The sequence below is a fragment of the Spea bombifrons genome, chromosome 3, assembly GCF_027358695.1.
Source record: "Spea bombifrons isolate aSpeBom1 chromosome 3, aSpeBom1.2.pri, whole genome shotgun sequence".
Taxonomy (NCBI): domain Eukaryota; kingdom Metazoa; phylum Chordata; class Amphibia; order Anura; family Pelobatidae; genus Spea; species Spea bombifrons.
In genome coordinates this window covers 47397369-47411966 of record NC_071089.1, presented here as the reverse complement: position 1 = coordinate 47411966, position 14598 = coordinate 47397369, and the positions used below count along the sequence as shown (strand labels likewise).

At 41.0% G+C, this 14598-nt stretch overlaps 1 protein-coding gene across 4 annotated transcripts; it reads right to left on the bottom strand.

Moving 5' to 3' along the window:
• Window positions 1–297: 297 nt before the first annotated feature.
• Window positions 298–13239, bottom strand: TBPL1 (TATA-box binding protein like 1). 4 transcript variants are annotated; one of them, XM_053459404.1, is made up of 8 exons: window positions 13019–13239; window positions 11286–11376; window positions 9977–10163; window positions 8901–8983; window positions 8036–8099; window positions 7538–7641; window positions 6336–6447; window positions 298–1142 (listed from the first exon to the last, which is right to left on the bottom strand). In XM_053459404.1, the coding sequence occupies exons 2-8, from the start codon at window positions 11348–11350 to the stop codon at window positions 1131–1133; spliced, it is 627 nt and encodes a 208-aa protein (XP_053315379.1). In that variant the 5' UTR covers window positions 11351–11376; window positions 13019–13239; the 3' UTR covers window positions 298–1130. The 4 variants fall into 4 exon arrangements, with proteins under 4 accessions (XP_053315379.1, XP_053315377.1, XP_053315378.1 ...); XM_053459402.1 differs by having other exon boundaries at window positions 6353–6447; window positions 13019–13210; XM_053459403.1 differs by having other exon boundaries at window positions 6353–6447; window positions 13044–13210.
• Between the last annotated feature and the right edge of the window lie 1359 nt (window positions 13240–14598).

Here is a 14598-nt window from a genome sequence, read left to right as displayed (position 1 = left end):
CTTGCTTTGCGGTCGGGGAGTAATACTAAAGTACATGCCGGAGGCTGCCTGATGGCCCTGATTGTTGCAGCCGCGGTCCTGACAGCCTGCGGCTCGTGGATTGCCGCTAGAATGTGTAAGGCAGCCCCAGGAAAGTGAAATTTTCCCAGTATGCCTCCATTCCAGCCCTGACCCTCCGCGACCCACTGAAGACAGGGTCGCGAACCACTTTTGGGTCACGACCCGAGTTGAGAACCACTGATCTATAATGATCCCCCACACTGCACCACAGAAAGATTATATCACCATTAAAGTCCTCCTTTAAATAACTTTATTATTCCCTTCATAATCATGTACCACTTGTTTTACATAGGTAGATGTGAAATATGGACCTTAAAAAGGTGTGTGCTTTAATTTCCAATTATTTTAAGTATGATTTATTAACAAGCAACATCGTAAAACAGAATCATCTTTTTGTGTGGTCTGGATGTTAACATTTTGCACGCAGTGCCTGGGAATATAAATTTTATCCTCTATAGTTTAAATTGTGGCTGGAATAGAACAGAGTGTTTAATAACAGAATACAATTAGCCAATAATAATTTTATTAAAAAAATATTTACATAAGCAAGAAAGGAAAATAAGTGTGTACTATGACAACAGAAGAGTACCAAAAAAAAAAATTCAACGAGTGAGAAGAAAACTTAGTTTCTTTGGTGCCCATAAATTTGAATAAAAAAAAATTAAAATAAAAAAGCTTAAAAAGACGATTTATAAATAAACCACAAGCTCAAACAGAGGATTTGCATTAGTGCATGTCATTACAGCTCTCTGTATGAGTACAAAGGAATAACTTCACAAATAAATAGCTCATTTGTTAAAAAGCAGCAGGTCCAAGTCATGTAAACAGTCCTTTCTTCACAACACAGAAATGTTTAAAATAAAATCAAGAGTTTTTGAAGAGAGTCAACAGTTAAAAAGCGATGTCCTTAGTTGGTCCTGGTTATTTTTGTTCAAGTTGCAGAATGTCTATTTTTTAAATCTACAAAGGTGCCTGGTCTTGAAAACTACATTTCTTAAGTGTTTACAAAATTTCTTTTCTGCTTTCAAACACAAACGGATAAATTTGCTCCACTGCGGTGGCAACGGATTTTACATCTGGACCTGAAAAAAATATATATATTGCAAAGATCAAAAAAACAAATTCAAATGAATTCCTTTACAATATAGGCTGCAGAAGAGATCAACCCTTTATTAAACAGATGACATTGTAATATGTTACCACCAATTATATGAAAAATGGTAAACATCTGATTGGTTTACAGCATGGCACAAACAAAACCATTTTTATATTCTTGAAAGACATCTACTCAGCAGTGTAAAGTGATGATCACTTTTTCCGTAGGACATAATAAATTGGGGTAACATCCATGTTAAACCTAAGTTAAGGCCTAGTTTTAATACATAATGCATACTGGTATTAGTGATAAAGTCAGAAGTTTCATTCCCCTGATTTCAAGTGGCAGCATACCTTAGGGTTTTTATCCAAAAATCATTTTGGGCAGAACATGAACTCAATGTAAATACACACTACTCATTTTCCCACTCCTACAAGTGATAAAAACCTACAATAATTAAGGGAGTCAAGTGCTGCCAATTGGAGTCAGGGAAAGGAAAACCGTAAATTATTTTTTCCTTATCCCTAAGGAAGAGCGACACCCCTCTGTACTGCCACTATATGTCAGGAACACCCCCCCCCCACATCCTCTAAGCAGAAGCATGCCTTAGGCATGTAGCATGCCAGAAAACCCAGGGTGGGTCAGAATGCGGAACTACTGGTTGCAAGACATATCATACAAAAGAAGCATCCCTCAGGGGCCAGGATGTTGAGCCTGTAATGTTTATAGTGAATATAAGGAGAGTTGACCATGTTATGGCCTTGCAGATTCGTTCTGGGGAAGCCAATCCCTTTTCAGCCCAGAATGTAGCCATGGCTCCTGTTGAATGGCCAGAAATTAAAAATGGAGAAGACCATAGAGTACATAAAAATGCTTGATCCTTTCCTTAATCCATCTGGAAATGGAAGCCTCTAGACCATTGAAAGGTTTATGAAAAAGGATAAAAAGATTATTTGATCTATAGAAGCTGGCAGAATTTTCCAAATAAATCAAAAGACTCACGTCTAAGGAAAGAAATGTAACTTCCAAGGGAAGCAGGCTTTGGACAGAAGGTGTGAAAAACAATTTTAATTAACAGAAGATGCCACCTTGTTCTAGCATCTTGTAAAGTTCTGAAGACCACTTTATCTTGATAAAATGTAAAAAAGGTATGGTGCTTCGTGTAAGAATGCCTGAAATTCTCCTACTATGTGAGGTGACGGCTATAAAAATTGAGAGAGCAAGCATCTAGAGGTTCAAAAAGGAGAACTACATAACTTACACCAGAGTAAGGTCCCAATGAGGTAAAGGGTTACTAATAGTTTTGATTACATGTTCAACTAAAGGTTTTTGAGCCAAATCTTGAAAGGAAATGAAATAGATAGTAGAAATGTGCACATTGATGGCAGCTGGTTAGCGCACCCTCTCACCATAGATGACAGAAGCATTACGGAGAATATTAGCCAGGCCCCTGCAAATCCCCTTGTGTGTCTGGGCATCCTGTTCAGTAGATACATCTAGAGATCACCGAGTAAGCTTCTTTATGTTCTAGAATGTTCAACGACTGGGGAAGAATCCAGAATTTTTTTTTTTGTGAAGAGAAGAAGATTGGTGAACCAGACTCTACTTTGCCAAACAGGATTGATCACAATGACCTTTGTGTAGTTTTTTTCTGATTTTCTGAAAGGAGCGCCGAATCAGAAAAAGTCTCTGTAAAAAGTCTTGTTGCTAAGTTCCCAGTCTGTTTGTGGGAACTCTTCATCTGCTAAAACATTTTTGCACAGAAAAGCATTCTCAGTTATGAAGATCCCTGCTTCTTCAAATAGGCTGCTACTGTAATGTTGTCTGATCTCACTAGAACCGGAAGAACTGGGATAAAAGGCTTAATTCTCAGAAGGGCCAGCCAGACTGACTGTAGTTGTAAAAAAACTGAAGAATGCATGCGATTGCCTCGGTTCCATTCCCTGCTTATGATATAACCCGTCATGTGCAGGGCCGGCCTTAGGGGTGTGCGACCTGTGCGACCGCACAGGGCGCCATGGTTGCAGGGGCGCCTGACCGGGACTTAGATTAAAGCATCGTTTTTTTTTTAAACTTTATTTAACATCATTGATGTTAAATAAAGTTTAAAAAAAAAAAACGATGCTTTAATCTAAGTCCCGGTCAGGGGCGCCGAGCGGTTGCTCATGAAGTTCTCGGCAACCGCTCGGCGCCCCTTACTCTCAGTGACTCCGTCGCAGTGCCAGCATCTCATGTTGAGCGCCGGACTATACCGGCGCTCAACATGAAATGCCGGCAGAGCGAGAAGACTGATGCCTCCCGCTCTTACCGCAGGACTCCGGCAACAAGGTAAGTGGGGGGGTAGTTTGAAGGGGCAGAGGGGGGGGTAGTTTGAGGGGGGGGTAGTTTAAAGGGGCAGAGAGGGCGGGTAGTTTGAAGGGGCAGAGAGGGGGGGTAGTGAGGGGGGGCGCCAGAGGAGTAGTCCGCACAGGGCGCCACAACGCCTAAGGCCGGCTCTGGTCATGTGGGCTCCCCATCATGTGCTCGATGCATCTGTAGTAATCAGACGCCAATTCTTCATCTGGAACACCCCTTTTCCTTGTAGGAGACTGGGAATGCTTATGAAATTATCTGAGAAACATTGACTTCTGTTCCAAGATCATTTGTAAAGGTCTCGTGAGCTTTTGCCCAAGGAACTGTTGGAATAGCAGCAAGTAAGACACCTAGAAACTTCATGGCTCTTCTATGGAACTTCTTAAACATCAAATGAGGCCTTTAACCTCTTATCTTGGAACCTATCATTTCCAGAAATAAAAGTCTTCTTGTCAGAGTTAAAGATGATTTATCTAGATTCACAATTCAGTCATGAGCTTAAAATGTTGACATCATTTTTGACAAATGTAGACTGAGGAAGTTTGTGCAAGATGCTTTCACCAGCCAATCGTCTAGGTATGGAACAATGTAAACGCACTGGGGACAAACCAATTCTGCCAAGACAATGATGACCTTGGTGAAAACTCTTCGAGCCTAGGAAAGATGAAATGGCAGAGTCCAAAGCTGGAATAGAACAACCTCTCTGGACTGCTAACCTCAAAAAGCCCCATGGATCTGGCAGCTGGAAGAGTAGCTTCCAACGAAGCATAAGAGGGAGAATCCTCAGCCAGTCTAATAGTCTCTAAAATTTGAACATCTGATGTCTAGGTGCCCGAGAAGAACGAACGTCTTCCAAGCAGGCAATCGAGATACGTTGAGCCCTTGAAGCTGTAGCAGCCGCCCGTAAAGGTTTACATTGGGACCCTAATACAATAAGTTCTTCTAAGCACAGTAAGCTTTCGTATCCCTAACCTCCTTAAACAGAGGAATCTTCTATAGAAATAGTGGTGCGCTTCCCTATGTGACACCCTGCTGTATCCACTTCAGAGGGCATTCCAAAACATGTAATTCACCTCTATCTAAAGGGGACAGATTTAAATACATTTTGAAATAAGGGCTTTTTAATCTTGATACTTCCACTCAATCTACATAGCCTCTTTAAATACCAGATTAGTTTGTTAAAAAAAGCCACACATAAAATGCTTCCCTTGTGTTCTGGTAGAGGTTCATTACAGAATTTAACATCAGAATAAAAAAACAAAACAAAAAAACCCTTAAAATCTACATTAATGTGTCATTAACCCCTTTTATCTCTATTACAATGGCAGTTTTCTAATTGCCTTTTAATTTTACTGACATAATAGAAGCTATAGTTTAAAAGGTACAAGAACCAAAACACAATATTTCTCAAACTAGGTTTTAATACCTAAAAGTTTTAGTAGTAAATATTAATTCAAACGTAAACTATTTTTTCATTATTAATAAAAACTAGGATTGAGAAAAATGCATCTCTTGTTTGCCAACCTGCCCCCCCAGTTATGCACATCTGCCCCAGGTGTGCCACTTTGCCCCCAGATATGCCTTATACCTCCTATATGCCACTGTGCCTCACTAATATGCCATTGTGCCCCCGATATGTCTTTTATCCCTGTATTTGCCACTGTGCCCCCCTCATATCATATGCCTTATACCTTCCTATATGCCACTGCGCCCCTCAGATATGCCTTATGCCACTGTGCCCCCTTATTTGCCACATACCTCCCTATATGCCTTATACCCCCCTATATGCCACTATGCCCCCTGATATGCCTTCCTATATGCCACTGTGCCTCCCTGATATGCCTTATCCATCTCTATATGCCACTCTGCCCCCCCCCCCCCATACTGCGGCTGGCCGGCACTATCGCTAGAGCTTCTATGACTTGAGCACCGAAAGGTCATGCAACGCCGGTGCTCCATCATAGAAGCCCCAGCGGGCAGTAGCGGAGGTTGTCTGCGTGCATCACGCAGACGTTCACCGGCTGCCAGAAATAAGCATCCTCCGCAGCGCTGAAGAATGTGATGCACACACACAACCTCCGCTTCCGCCGGTGCTTCAATGATGGAGCACTGGAAGGTCATGTCATGCCGGCGCTCAGTCATAGAAGCCCCACCAGTGTTGGAGGGCTGTCTACGAGCATCGCACAGAAGCCCACCAGCTGCCAGAGAGGAGGATCCAGGTCCCCTGCAGCGCTACTGAGGATATGGATCTTAGTATAAAACAAGGGGTATTTTTCAATATTTTTCTGAAAAAAACCCTCATCTTATAGTCAAAAAAAAAAAAAAATCGATTCAACTAATCAATAATCAAAATAATTTTATCGATTAGTTGTTGCAGCCCTAAACTAGACATAAGTGGAGTACCTCAGGGTTCTATCCTAGGCCCACCATTATGTTATGCATATTTATTAATGATCTTGTAGTGAGTATTGAAATCCACACATGGGTGCATGCAGATGACACAAAGTTAGGGTAAGAGAATATAGAAGGAGATTTGGTCAAATTGGAGAACTAGGCAGCCCATGGCAGATGAGGGAGAAACATTTACTTTCTGTATTTTATTAAATATTAAAATAACAGTAACCTGTTATTTGATTTTGAACCAGAGCAAGCATAAAACATACAGGGATATCTTGTGGTATTTGAAGAATCACATTAAAGCATTTTAAAAGCAAATTAAGCATAAGACATAATTCTGAAAAGATGAACAATGAGTAGAACATGCTTTCTACACTATTTGTGTCGACAGGACAAATTAACACTTAAGAAATACCACTTGTATACTAACCCAATGGTGAAAACTACCTGTTATTGTAATACTTCCGGTTGAAAAAATCTGCAGTGTTGCCCGCGGACTCTTTAATCTGTAGCAGACTGCAGGATGAAGTTCCGGCTCATAACTGCACAACAGAAATATTTAGATATTAAAATGTTACGAATAGAGGACCCATTACTTATATGATTTAATGTATATTTTTAAGTTACTCTGAGTTTTATTCTTCACACCTATATCTAGATCTCACTGATCAGCTGTAACATTATGACCTCCGACAGTGAATAACACTAACAAACTTGTTGCGGCAGCTCTTGTGGGGTGTTCCCGGTCTGCAAAAGTGGTCCAAGGAAGGAAAAGCAGTGAACTGGCGTCAGGGTCATGGGCGGCCAAGGCACATTGATGCACCGTGGGGGGGGGGGGCGAAGGCTGGCCCATGTGGTCAAACACAACAGACAAGCTACAGCTCAAATTGCTGAAAAAAGTTAATTCTGGTTCTGTCAGACCAATCAAGGTTCCCAGGCTGACAGAAGGTGGCCTGGTTTGGTGAATCATGATTTTTTTTTCCTTTTACATCACGTGGATGGCAGGCTGCGCCCCACCTCGCCAACTTACAGCAGTGCTCCTCAAATCTCTCCTCAAGGCACACCTAACAGTCCAGGGTTTAGGTATTACTCAGGTGTGTCTAAGCTGTTTAAGGTTTTTTTTTTTTTAATTTGCAATACCTTAGACACACCCGAGTAATAGGAAAATCGTGGGCTGTTAGGTGTGCCTTGATGAGAGAGTTGAGGAGCACTGACTTACAGGATCTGCTGCCAATGTCTGGATCAGCACACCTTTAGAAGTCTAGTGGAGTCCATGCTCCAACGTGTCAAGGCTGTTTCGGCAGCAAAAGGGGGATTCTACACAGTATTAAGCAGGTGGTCATAATGTTATGGCTGATCGATGCCCTACCTCGAAACTTTGCCAAAAGCATGTGCTGGAACAGATTATACCAGATGAGCACAGGCAGCAGGAGATGTGGTCGGTGAAACACATCTCCCGCAAGCCAAGTAGCCGGGGCTAGAAAGAAGCAAATGTATATGGGAGATTCTGTGGAATTCCTCCATGCATTTGCAGTGGTGAACCACTCACCCATCACATAAATTATACATTGGTCCTTCAAGCTAATAAGCAATGTGAAAAGATGACTGCTTATTGAATAAAGAAATTCTTACCTTGCATGAGGACGATTCTTCTTTGTAAATTCTGGCAACCGTATTTCAAATGGCATTGTACAAACAGCTAGCACATTTACAATTTTAAAATCTGTGAATTTTACCTGCGGAAATGACAGAGAGCTTAAGCCTTTAAGAATTGTATACATTTATGAAAAGGTTTCAAAGCCAGTAGTTTTGTCTTGAGTAGCACTTCTTAAAACACTTCAGCAACTTAATTTTACAGACGCAGCAGGAGTTTCTTTCCTTGCACATAACAACGAAGAACCAACACATTTTTAGACAAACATTGCACTTGAAATAGCATGGACGTTATGCATTTCCATCAAAAGTTCCCATTTCTGGTGCATAATGATGTGGTGCACTCACAGCAAGGGAGTTGACACCAATCCAACAACATGAAACATTTACAGGCTTGTTCATTTGTATTCTTTATGGAAGGACAGTAGTTACACAGTTGTATTCCATTCCAGAGGTAGGTAGCAAAATAAACAGTACCTGAAAGCCCAGCTTCTGTAGGCAACGAGCCAAGCGTCTAGCACCAAACTTGGCGTCTTCTTCACTATATGAAGAAAAAAAAAAAGAGCATACAAAAAGATTACATAAGTTAAAAATAAATTACTGCCTCTAAATTCGAGGCAATAATGTTGTCACCGTATCATCATTTTTTCCAGTAATCTCAGAAGTGCAGTTATGTTTTATCTCAAAATCATAGCATTTAAAGCAAGAAAGGTTGAGCAATAAGCAAATGTATTTTCTTAATTGATATATACATAAACAAAAGTCTCGCAGAACTTACTGTAGAGTTAAAACCTATGTTGGGCGGGGGGGGGGGGGAGTACAAATAACTTAATGCAGGACAAGATACATACAGGCCCAGGGTTGCCTACCCCTTGTTCATAACGTTTATCATCATGTGGAGGTCTGTCTGTGCTACCGTGTGAAATCACTTAAAAAGGATATTCCTTCTTTTAAACGTTTTTGGAGTACCTGATGAAATGGTCTTTCAAATATTTATGGTCTTTCAAATCTTTAAAATATTTGTTACAAAAGAGAGTATAAAATAGGCTAATAAAAATAAACAGTCTGCGTTTGACTACCAAAAACCAAACATTTAACGGTGTGATTCATCACTACTAATATTAACATCCATATATTAATACAAATAATACTGCCGCTACAACAAGCCATTATAAACAAGCCAGAAAAGGATTGGGGTAAACAAACAAGGATTTCCTGAACAGTGACAAACCTTTGTGAAAACACAAAAAGTGTCTGGCATCGCCGGATGTTTGTATTCAACCCTCTTCCAGTTAGGTTATAGCAGACTGACCTATTTTATAATGTTTGTACTATACTTTACCTGGTAGCTCCTGTGCAAATTATTTTTCCTGAAGACCAAATTGTAGCAGTTATTCTGGGCTTCCTAAGTTTCATCAACACTTTCTACAAAAAGAAATAAGTAAATAAATGTACAAAGACGAGTCTAATCAATGTGCTACAACTTTAAAAAGTGAAAGTACACACCAGACTGATCTAGGCTCCAGTTATATTAAAGATGCAGTTTGATCTACTTGGCTGAATTTTACCTAAAACCTCCCGGGGAATACATTTCTAAATGCAAAATTCCCAGTGATTTATATTTTTCCAGGAAGTGCTTAATTGTCATTTCTTCTTAAAAGTTTGTTATGCTAAATATTTAAAGGAAATAAACACAAAGTTCTATCAAGGTTCACACAAGTGTTGAACTTTAGTTTAAAAAAGTGTTTCAGAGTACATGTGAAAGCATAAAACATCATGTTTAATGTAGTACTTACTAGGACTCTAAACCTTAACAATACTTTGTGACTGATCACTACCAATCGTGGACAACAAAATCACATGGTCCCTTAGTCGTATCGTAAGCCAGCATAAACGTGACAATTTGTATGGTAGTACTTAAATATCAATACTCAATATATTACAGGAAACAAACTCATGGTGTTATATCAGGGCTTCTTCACCAAAGAAAACCTGGATGTGAGAGAATACCACATTCCAAGGAGTTCCATTTCCCCCCCCAGAATTCGAAGTAGCTTAATTAGGGAGTTTTTTTTCCCTTCTTTTGGATCAAGAGTAGGAAGGTTAGGTAGAAGGGTTGAACTTGATGGACTTAGGTCTTTTTTCAACCTTATGTACTATGTAATACATTTGAGAGCACCAGTATAATAAGCAATGGGGACACTTTAGTCTTCCCTAAAATATTTTTATTTGCACAATGCATGCTTTGAGAAGCTTTTCCCCTATAGCAGCCATTTTTTTTTATGACTATACAGGCTGTAATTAAACAGAAAGAGAAAAGAATATGAAAGTAAAAAAAAAATGATTAAAGAATTATTTTTGAACAGTACCACCTGATAATACAAACATACTCATGTCAGTATTTATAACAACACTTACCCCTACTTCACGCTTGTAAATCACATTTACCCCCTCCAAAGCAATTTTGCGCAAGTTTAAATGGCATCTCGTCCGGAACACACAAACAACATTAGTGATTATAATATCCAGTGCCACATCACTGTCTGCATCCATTGAGGTGGCTAGCTCAATGCTTCCCCCTCCAGTCTGAAGATTAGAAAATTGTCTGAAAACAAAAGAATACATTTAAAAGAATAAGATACCCTACGTACAAATAACAAAAACCAAGGACATAGAAATTGTTACAATATTACTGCATTCTTCCAAATGTTCAGTCACATACAGTATGTTCAGTTATCTGCTGAAGCTCATTCTTTGAATCTCGAACAGTTATCCCGTCTGACTGAAAAAAACCTGCAACCTCTGGCATCGTAACGAAACATAAATATCACTCAAAATACCTCTAATCTCAGGCAGTTTCAAAACAGAATTTATATTTAAGTCCGCGGGTGGTTGAAAAAAAGCAATACAGACCTCAAGGCACTTTATATAATCAGAGACGCAATTATAAAATAAAGAGGCATAATTAAGAAATCAGGAGAGAGACCCAAGGTCAACGGGTAGCCCACCGAAGACTCTGAGGGTCTGGACAAGAAATTGTTACACCGCCTGCACAACCATGGGGACAAAGCTCATATCAACGGTGCTCCATGGCCACTGTACAATATGGTTTAACCCTTTCGCTTAACCATTTCCCACTCTGATGCTAAGGCAATTTTGAGAATTTTGACACAGCTCACTTTTTTTTTAACTTAATACTTTTTATTCTTCTTTTACAAGGCAATTACCTTTCCAACTGTATATGTTGGGGGTCTGTAGCTGCTTAGATGCATCTAAGCAGCATGCCCCCATACCTTATTAACTGACAATTGTCGGTTAATAAAGTTGTTAGATGACGTCATCGCGACATTGCGCAATGACTGCATCGCTGGAGGGCGAAGCCCCAACGATGCCTGTGAGGATACAGGCCAGATCGCCGAGTCTGTGGACCTCCACCGAGGTAAGTCACTGATGAGGACGTAGTGGTTACGTGGTTATGAGATGCTGAACGTATATCACTGAATGAGATATAGTCAGCCCCAGTGCTGCCTTTGTCAAGTGCCACGGGTAGGGGTCTGTTCAAACACCAACGTGCATGTGCTCCAATTGAGTAGAATTGCAGTTACTGCAACCTCTCAGTCAGTCATTCCGGAAGAATGCATATCCAGATAGTAATTTAATATGCATTTTTCTTTTAAAAGGAGTGTCAGGGACAATTAATAATGTTCAAAAGAGGGAAAAATGGTACCTGAAGCAGTCTGGCTCACTCAACCCCATGTGGGACTCCCCTCTGACCAATGTCTCCTCTCCCATATACAACAAGATCGTAGATACATCACCTTGATAACGTAAAAGTAAAAAAAAAAATGTCAAAATCTAGGATTTACATGTTTGATGGCATAATTGCATAGCTTTGAAAACCCATATCGAAATCTCACATTTTATACCCAAATCTTACATTCCTGGACAAGGCAACACAAATCCAAAATGGAAACCCCAACAAAGTAAGCTTTTATACAGCACGTCTCATGGTGTGAAATAGGAGTCGGTTTCATAAGAATATGAAAAATATTGGCGAACACACCGACATTTTCACTGGCCTTCAAAACCGTATTATCCTTTTAATAGCATGACAAGGACAATGCAGATTAGTCTGAATGCAGTCCTTGTCTATGACTTGGCCATAGCACTCCTGTTATATTTATTAGAAACAAATAAGGGGAACAAAAGTAGCATGAGATGCTTGACCGAAGCCACTTTTTTGTTGTTGATGATCAAACAATTGCAGTTTTGCAGAAATAGTCTCAGCTGCCAGGTGTCTAATGTATCCAATACATACACTTGTGATAGATTTTATAAAAATATAGGAGGTGCAATCATTGTTCCAATGACCAGTTTACCCCCCCCTTTACTTTAGATGCATGTGGTTATAGTTCCCTATATATAATATATATATATATATATATATATTGTATAAAGCGGCACTATATGACAAAAAGTATATGGACACCCCTCCTAATTATTGAGTTTAGGTTCAGCTACACCCATCGTGTACAGGTGTCCAAAATCAACGAGGCCCCTTAGTTCCAGCGAAGGGTAAGGTTAATGCTACTGCATACAAAGACATTTAAGAAGACTGTCTGCTCCCAAGTTTGCGGAACCAGTATGAGCAAGGCAATTGTCCTGTTTGAGCATGACTGAGCCACTGTGCAGAAAGCAAGGTCCATCAAAACAGTTTGATGAGGTTGATGTTGAGTAACTCTGCACATAGCCCTGACATGAACCCCACCGAATGCATTTGGGATGCTTTGGACCGCTGATTGCAAGCCATGCCTTTTCTCTTCCTACATCGATGCCCAACCTCACAAATGCTCTTCTGGCTGAATCAGCAAAAAGTCCAAGAGACACACTCCAAAATCTTGTGGAAAGCCTTTCCAGAAGAGCAGAGGCTGGTATAGCCGTAAAGGGAAGCCAACTCCATATCAGTCATGGTTTTGGAAAGCGATGTCCAACAAACTCATGAAGGTTTGATAGGTGTGCAGATACTATCGGTCATATAGTCCACATTTTGTTAAAGACGTGGCCAAGCCATATTTTAGCGTGATATACACATACTGTGATTCCCTATCATGGCTAAATTTATTCAACTAGTACAAGAGATTAGGCAGAGATATATTTTAGGCCAAGAGAGTACTACTCACCAACGATGTAAGAATATAACTAATATTTTACGTGACATCACACAGTAAACCAGAAACAAAGAAATGCCAAAAAGGGCTCAACCCTCAGAAAGTACATAAAATGGATCATGGATGCCTTGATGCACGGTATCGGGGTAATGTACACATTGCACTTCAGCGTTTGAGAGGGATATATACTTGATTGCAAGAGGACAAAACTCAATATCATACCGCAACCGTTAACCAGGCTTACAATGGAACGAGGACAAACAGCAAATATGAGGCGATAGCATGTTATTACCGTTACGCCCCCATTCACCAACAACCTCAAAAGCCTCGCTCTTAGCTCGGACACCAACTGATCGGTTTCCAGTGGTTTCGCACGTCTATCCAGCAGCCGCTAACAACCTTTTTGTTGCCCCGGCCCGATAATGCAACGGACACAATAACAACAGCGGCTGACTCACAGAGTGTCACGCACTAGAGACTACTGCTGGCTAACGAAAGTGCTAATTCGTGTGTCCTCGATAGCAAGCACAGTTTTCTATTGAGCATGCCATTTTGTCAGCGACCAATAATCACGGAACGCTACACGAAAGGCCTCACAGAAAATGGCTACTTTGTTGGAGACCCGGAAGTAAGATGCATCTGCTCTCTTGTACTTACAGCTCCGTGGCAGTGGGATTAGCGTTACAACTCTAACTGCCAATAGCAGTAACGGTGGAACCAGGGAGCTGAAGGGGAACATAGAGCGCCGAGCAAGTATCACGTGGGGTGTCAGCGGCTTGAATTCCTTCCCTTATCTGTGGTAGTAGTGTGCGATGGCGGTCTCTAGTGTTGTGGAGTATTGTATGCAACTACACCTACAGACCATTAGCTGTAGTTGGATTGGATGCCAGCTCCCATAGTTCTTTGAGGTATTGCTCCTGTTTTCATGAGCCTCCAGCGGTATCACGATTAGTCTGCAAACGAAAAGCTGGCACAGTAAAAAGACTCCCTGTTCCTGAATGGACGTAAACTAGTACAGGTACTAGTAGATTAGATCACCAAAGAAGCAGGACTATCAATTTGATTTTTTTTTTTTAAACTGGCTTGGCCTTTCTTGATATTTAAGTTCTGCATTTGAAAAGATTGAGGCTCTGAGAGCCCTGTCCTTTTACTTTAACCACTTGATGGTAGATTTGTTTTTATTTTTTTTTGTACTCTTAACAATAGCTGTTTTAATATTTCTTCAGTGTTAGCTGTAAATTCCTTCTATCTATCTTACTGTACCCAAACAAATGAATAATATTTTTCAAAATTAGAGATAGCGACAAGGCATTTACCCCCTGGCCCAGCCCGCCCTAAATCTAAAAACGGCGGCCGTTCGGGCACACACTAAAGTGGCCAATGCTGCCGCACGTCCACAAGGGCCGTCTATAATGCGGGACAGAAGCCTGCAACCGTGATCGCGGGGACCCTGCAGCTTACCTGTGCGTGTGCGAGCAATGTGTCTTGTTCCGCCCGGGACAAGCAGGAACACAGCGGAGTCATGTGACTTTACGTCACATCACATGACCCTTTTTTGGATGTCGGTGTGGCAGCGCCTGTCCTGGTGTGTGTGTTTGGGTGTCGGTGTGGCAGAGCCTGTCCTGGTGTGTGTGTGTTTGGGTGTTGGTGTGGCAGCGCCTGTCTTGGTGTGTGTGTGTTTGGGTGTCGGTGTGGCAGAGCCTGTCCTGGTGTGTGTGTGTTTGTACATTACATCAGTATGCATTAGAAAACCAGGAAAAGTTGGGCAAGGATAGTGGGCTGATTTCTAGGCGCAATGGGCCACTTGACTTGCCCCCCCAGGCCGTAGGCTGCCAGCCCTCCCCGGGATAGTGACATTGTAATGCTAACATG

Excerpts from the sequence above, each read along its gene's own strand:
- TBPL1 (XM_053459402.1), bottom strand. The coding sequence starts at position 11,350 with ATGGGAGAGGAGACATTGGTCAGAGGGGAGTCCCACATGGGGTTGAGT. Across the intron at positions 10,164-11,285 it reads AGTGAGCCAGACTGCTTCAG|ACAATTTTCTAATCTTCAGA; the intron begins GTACCATTTTTC and ends TTTTGTTTTCAG. Across the intron at positions 6,448-7,537 it reads AAGAATCGTCCTCATGCAAG|TTATGAGCCGGAACTTCATC; the intron begins GTAAGAATTTCT and ends TCTGTTGTGCAG.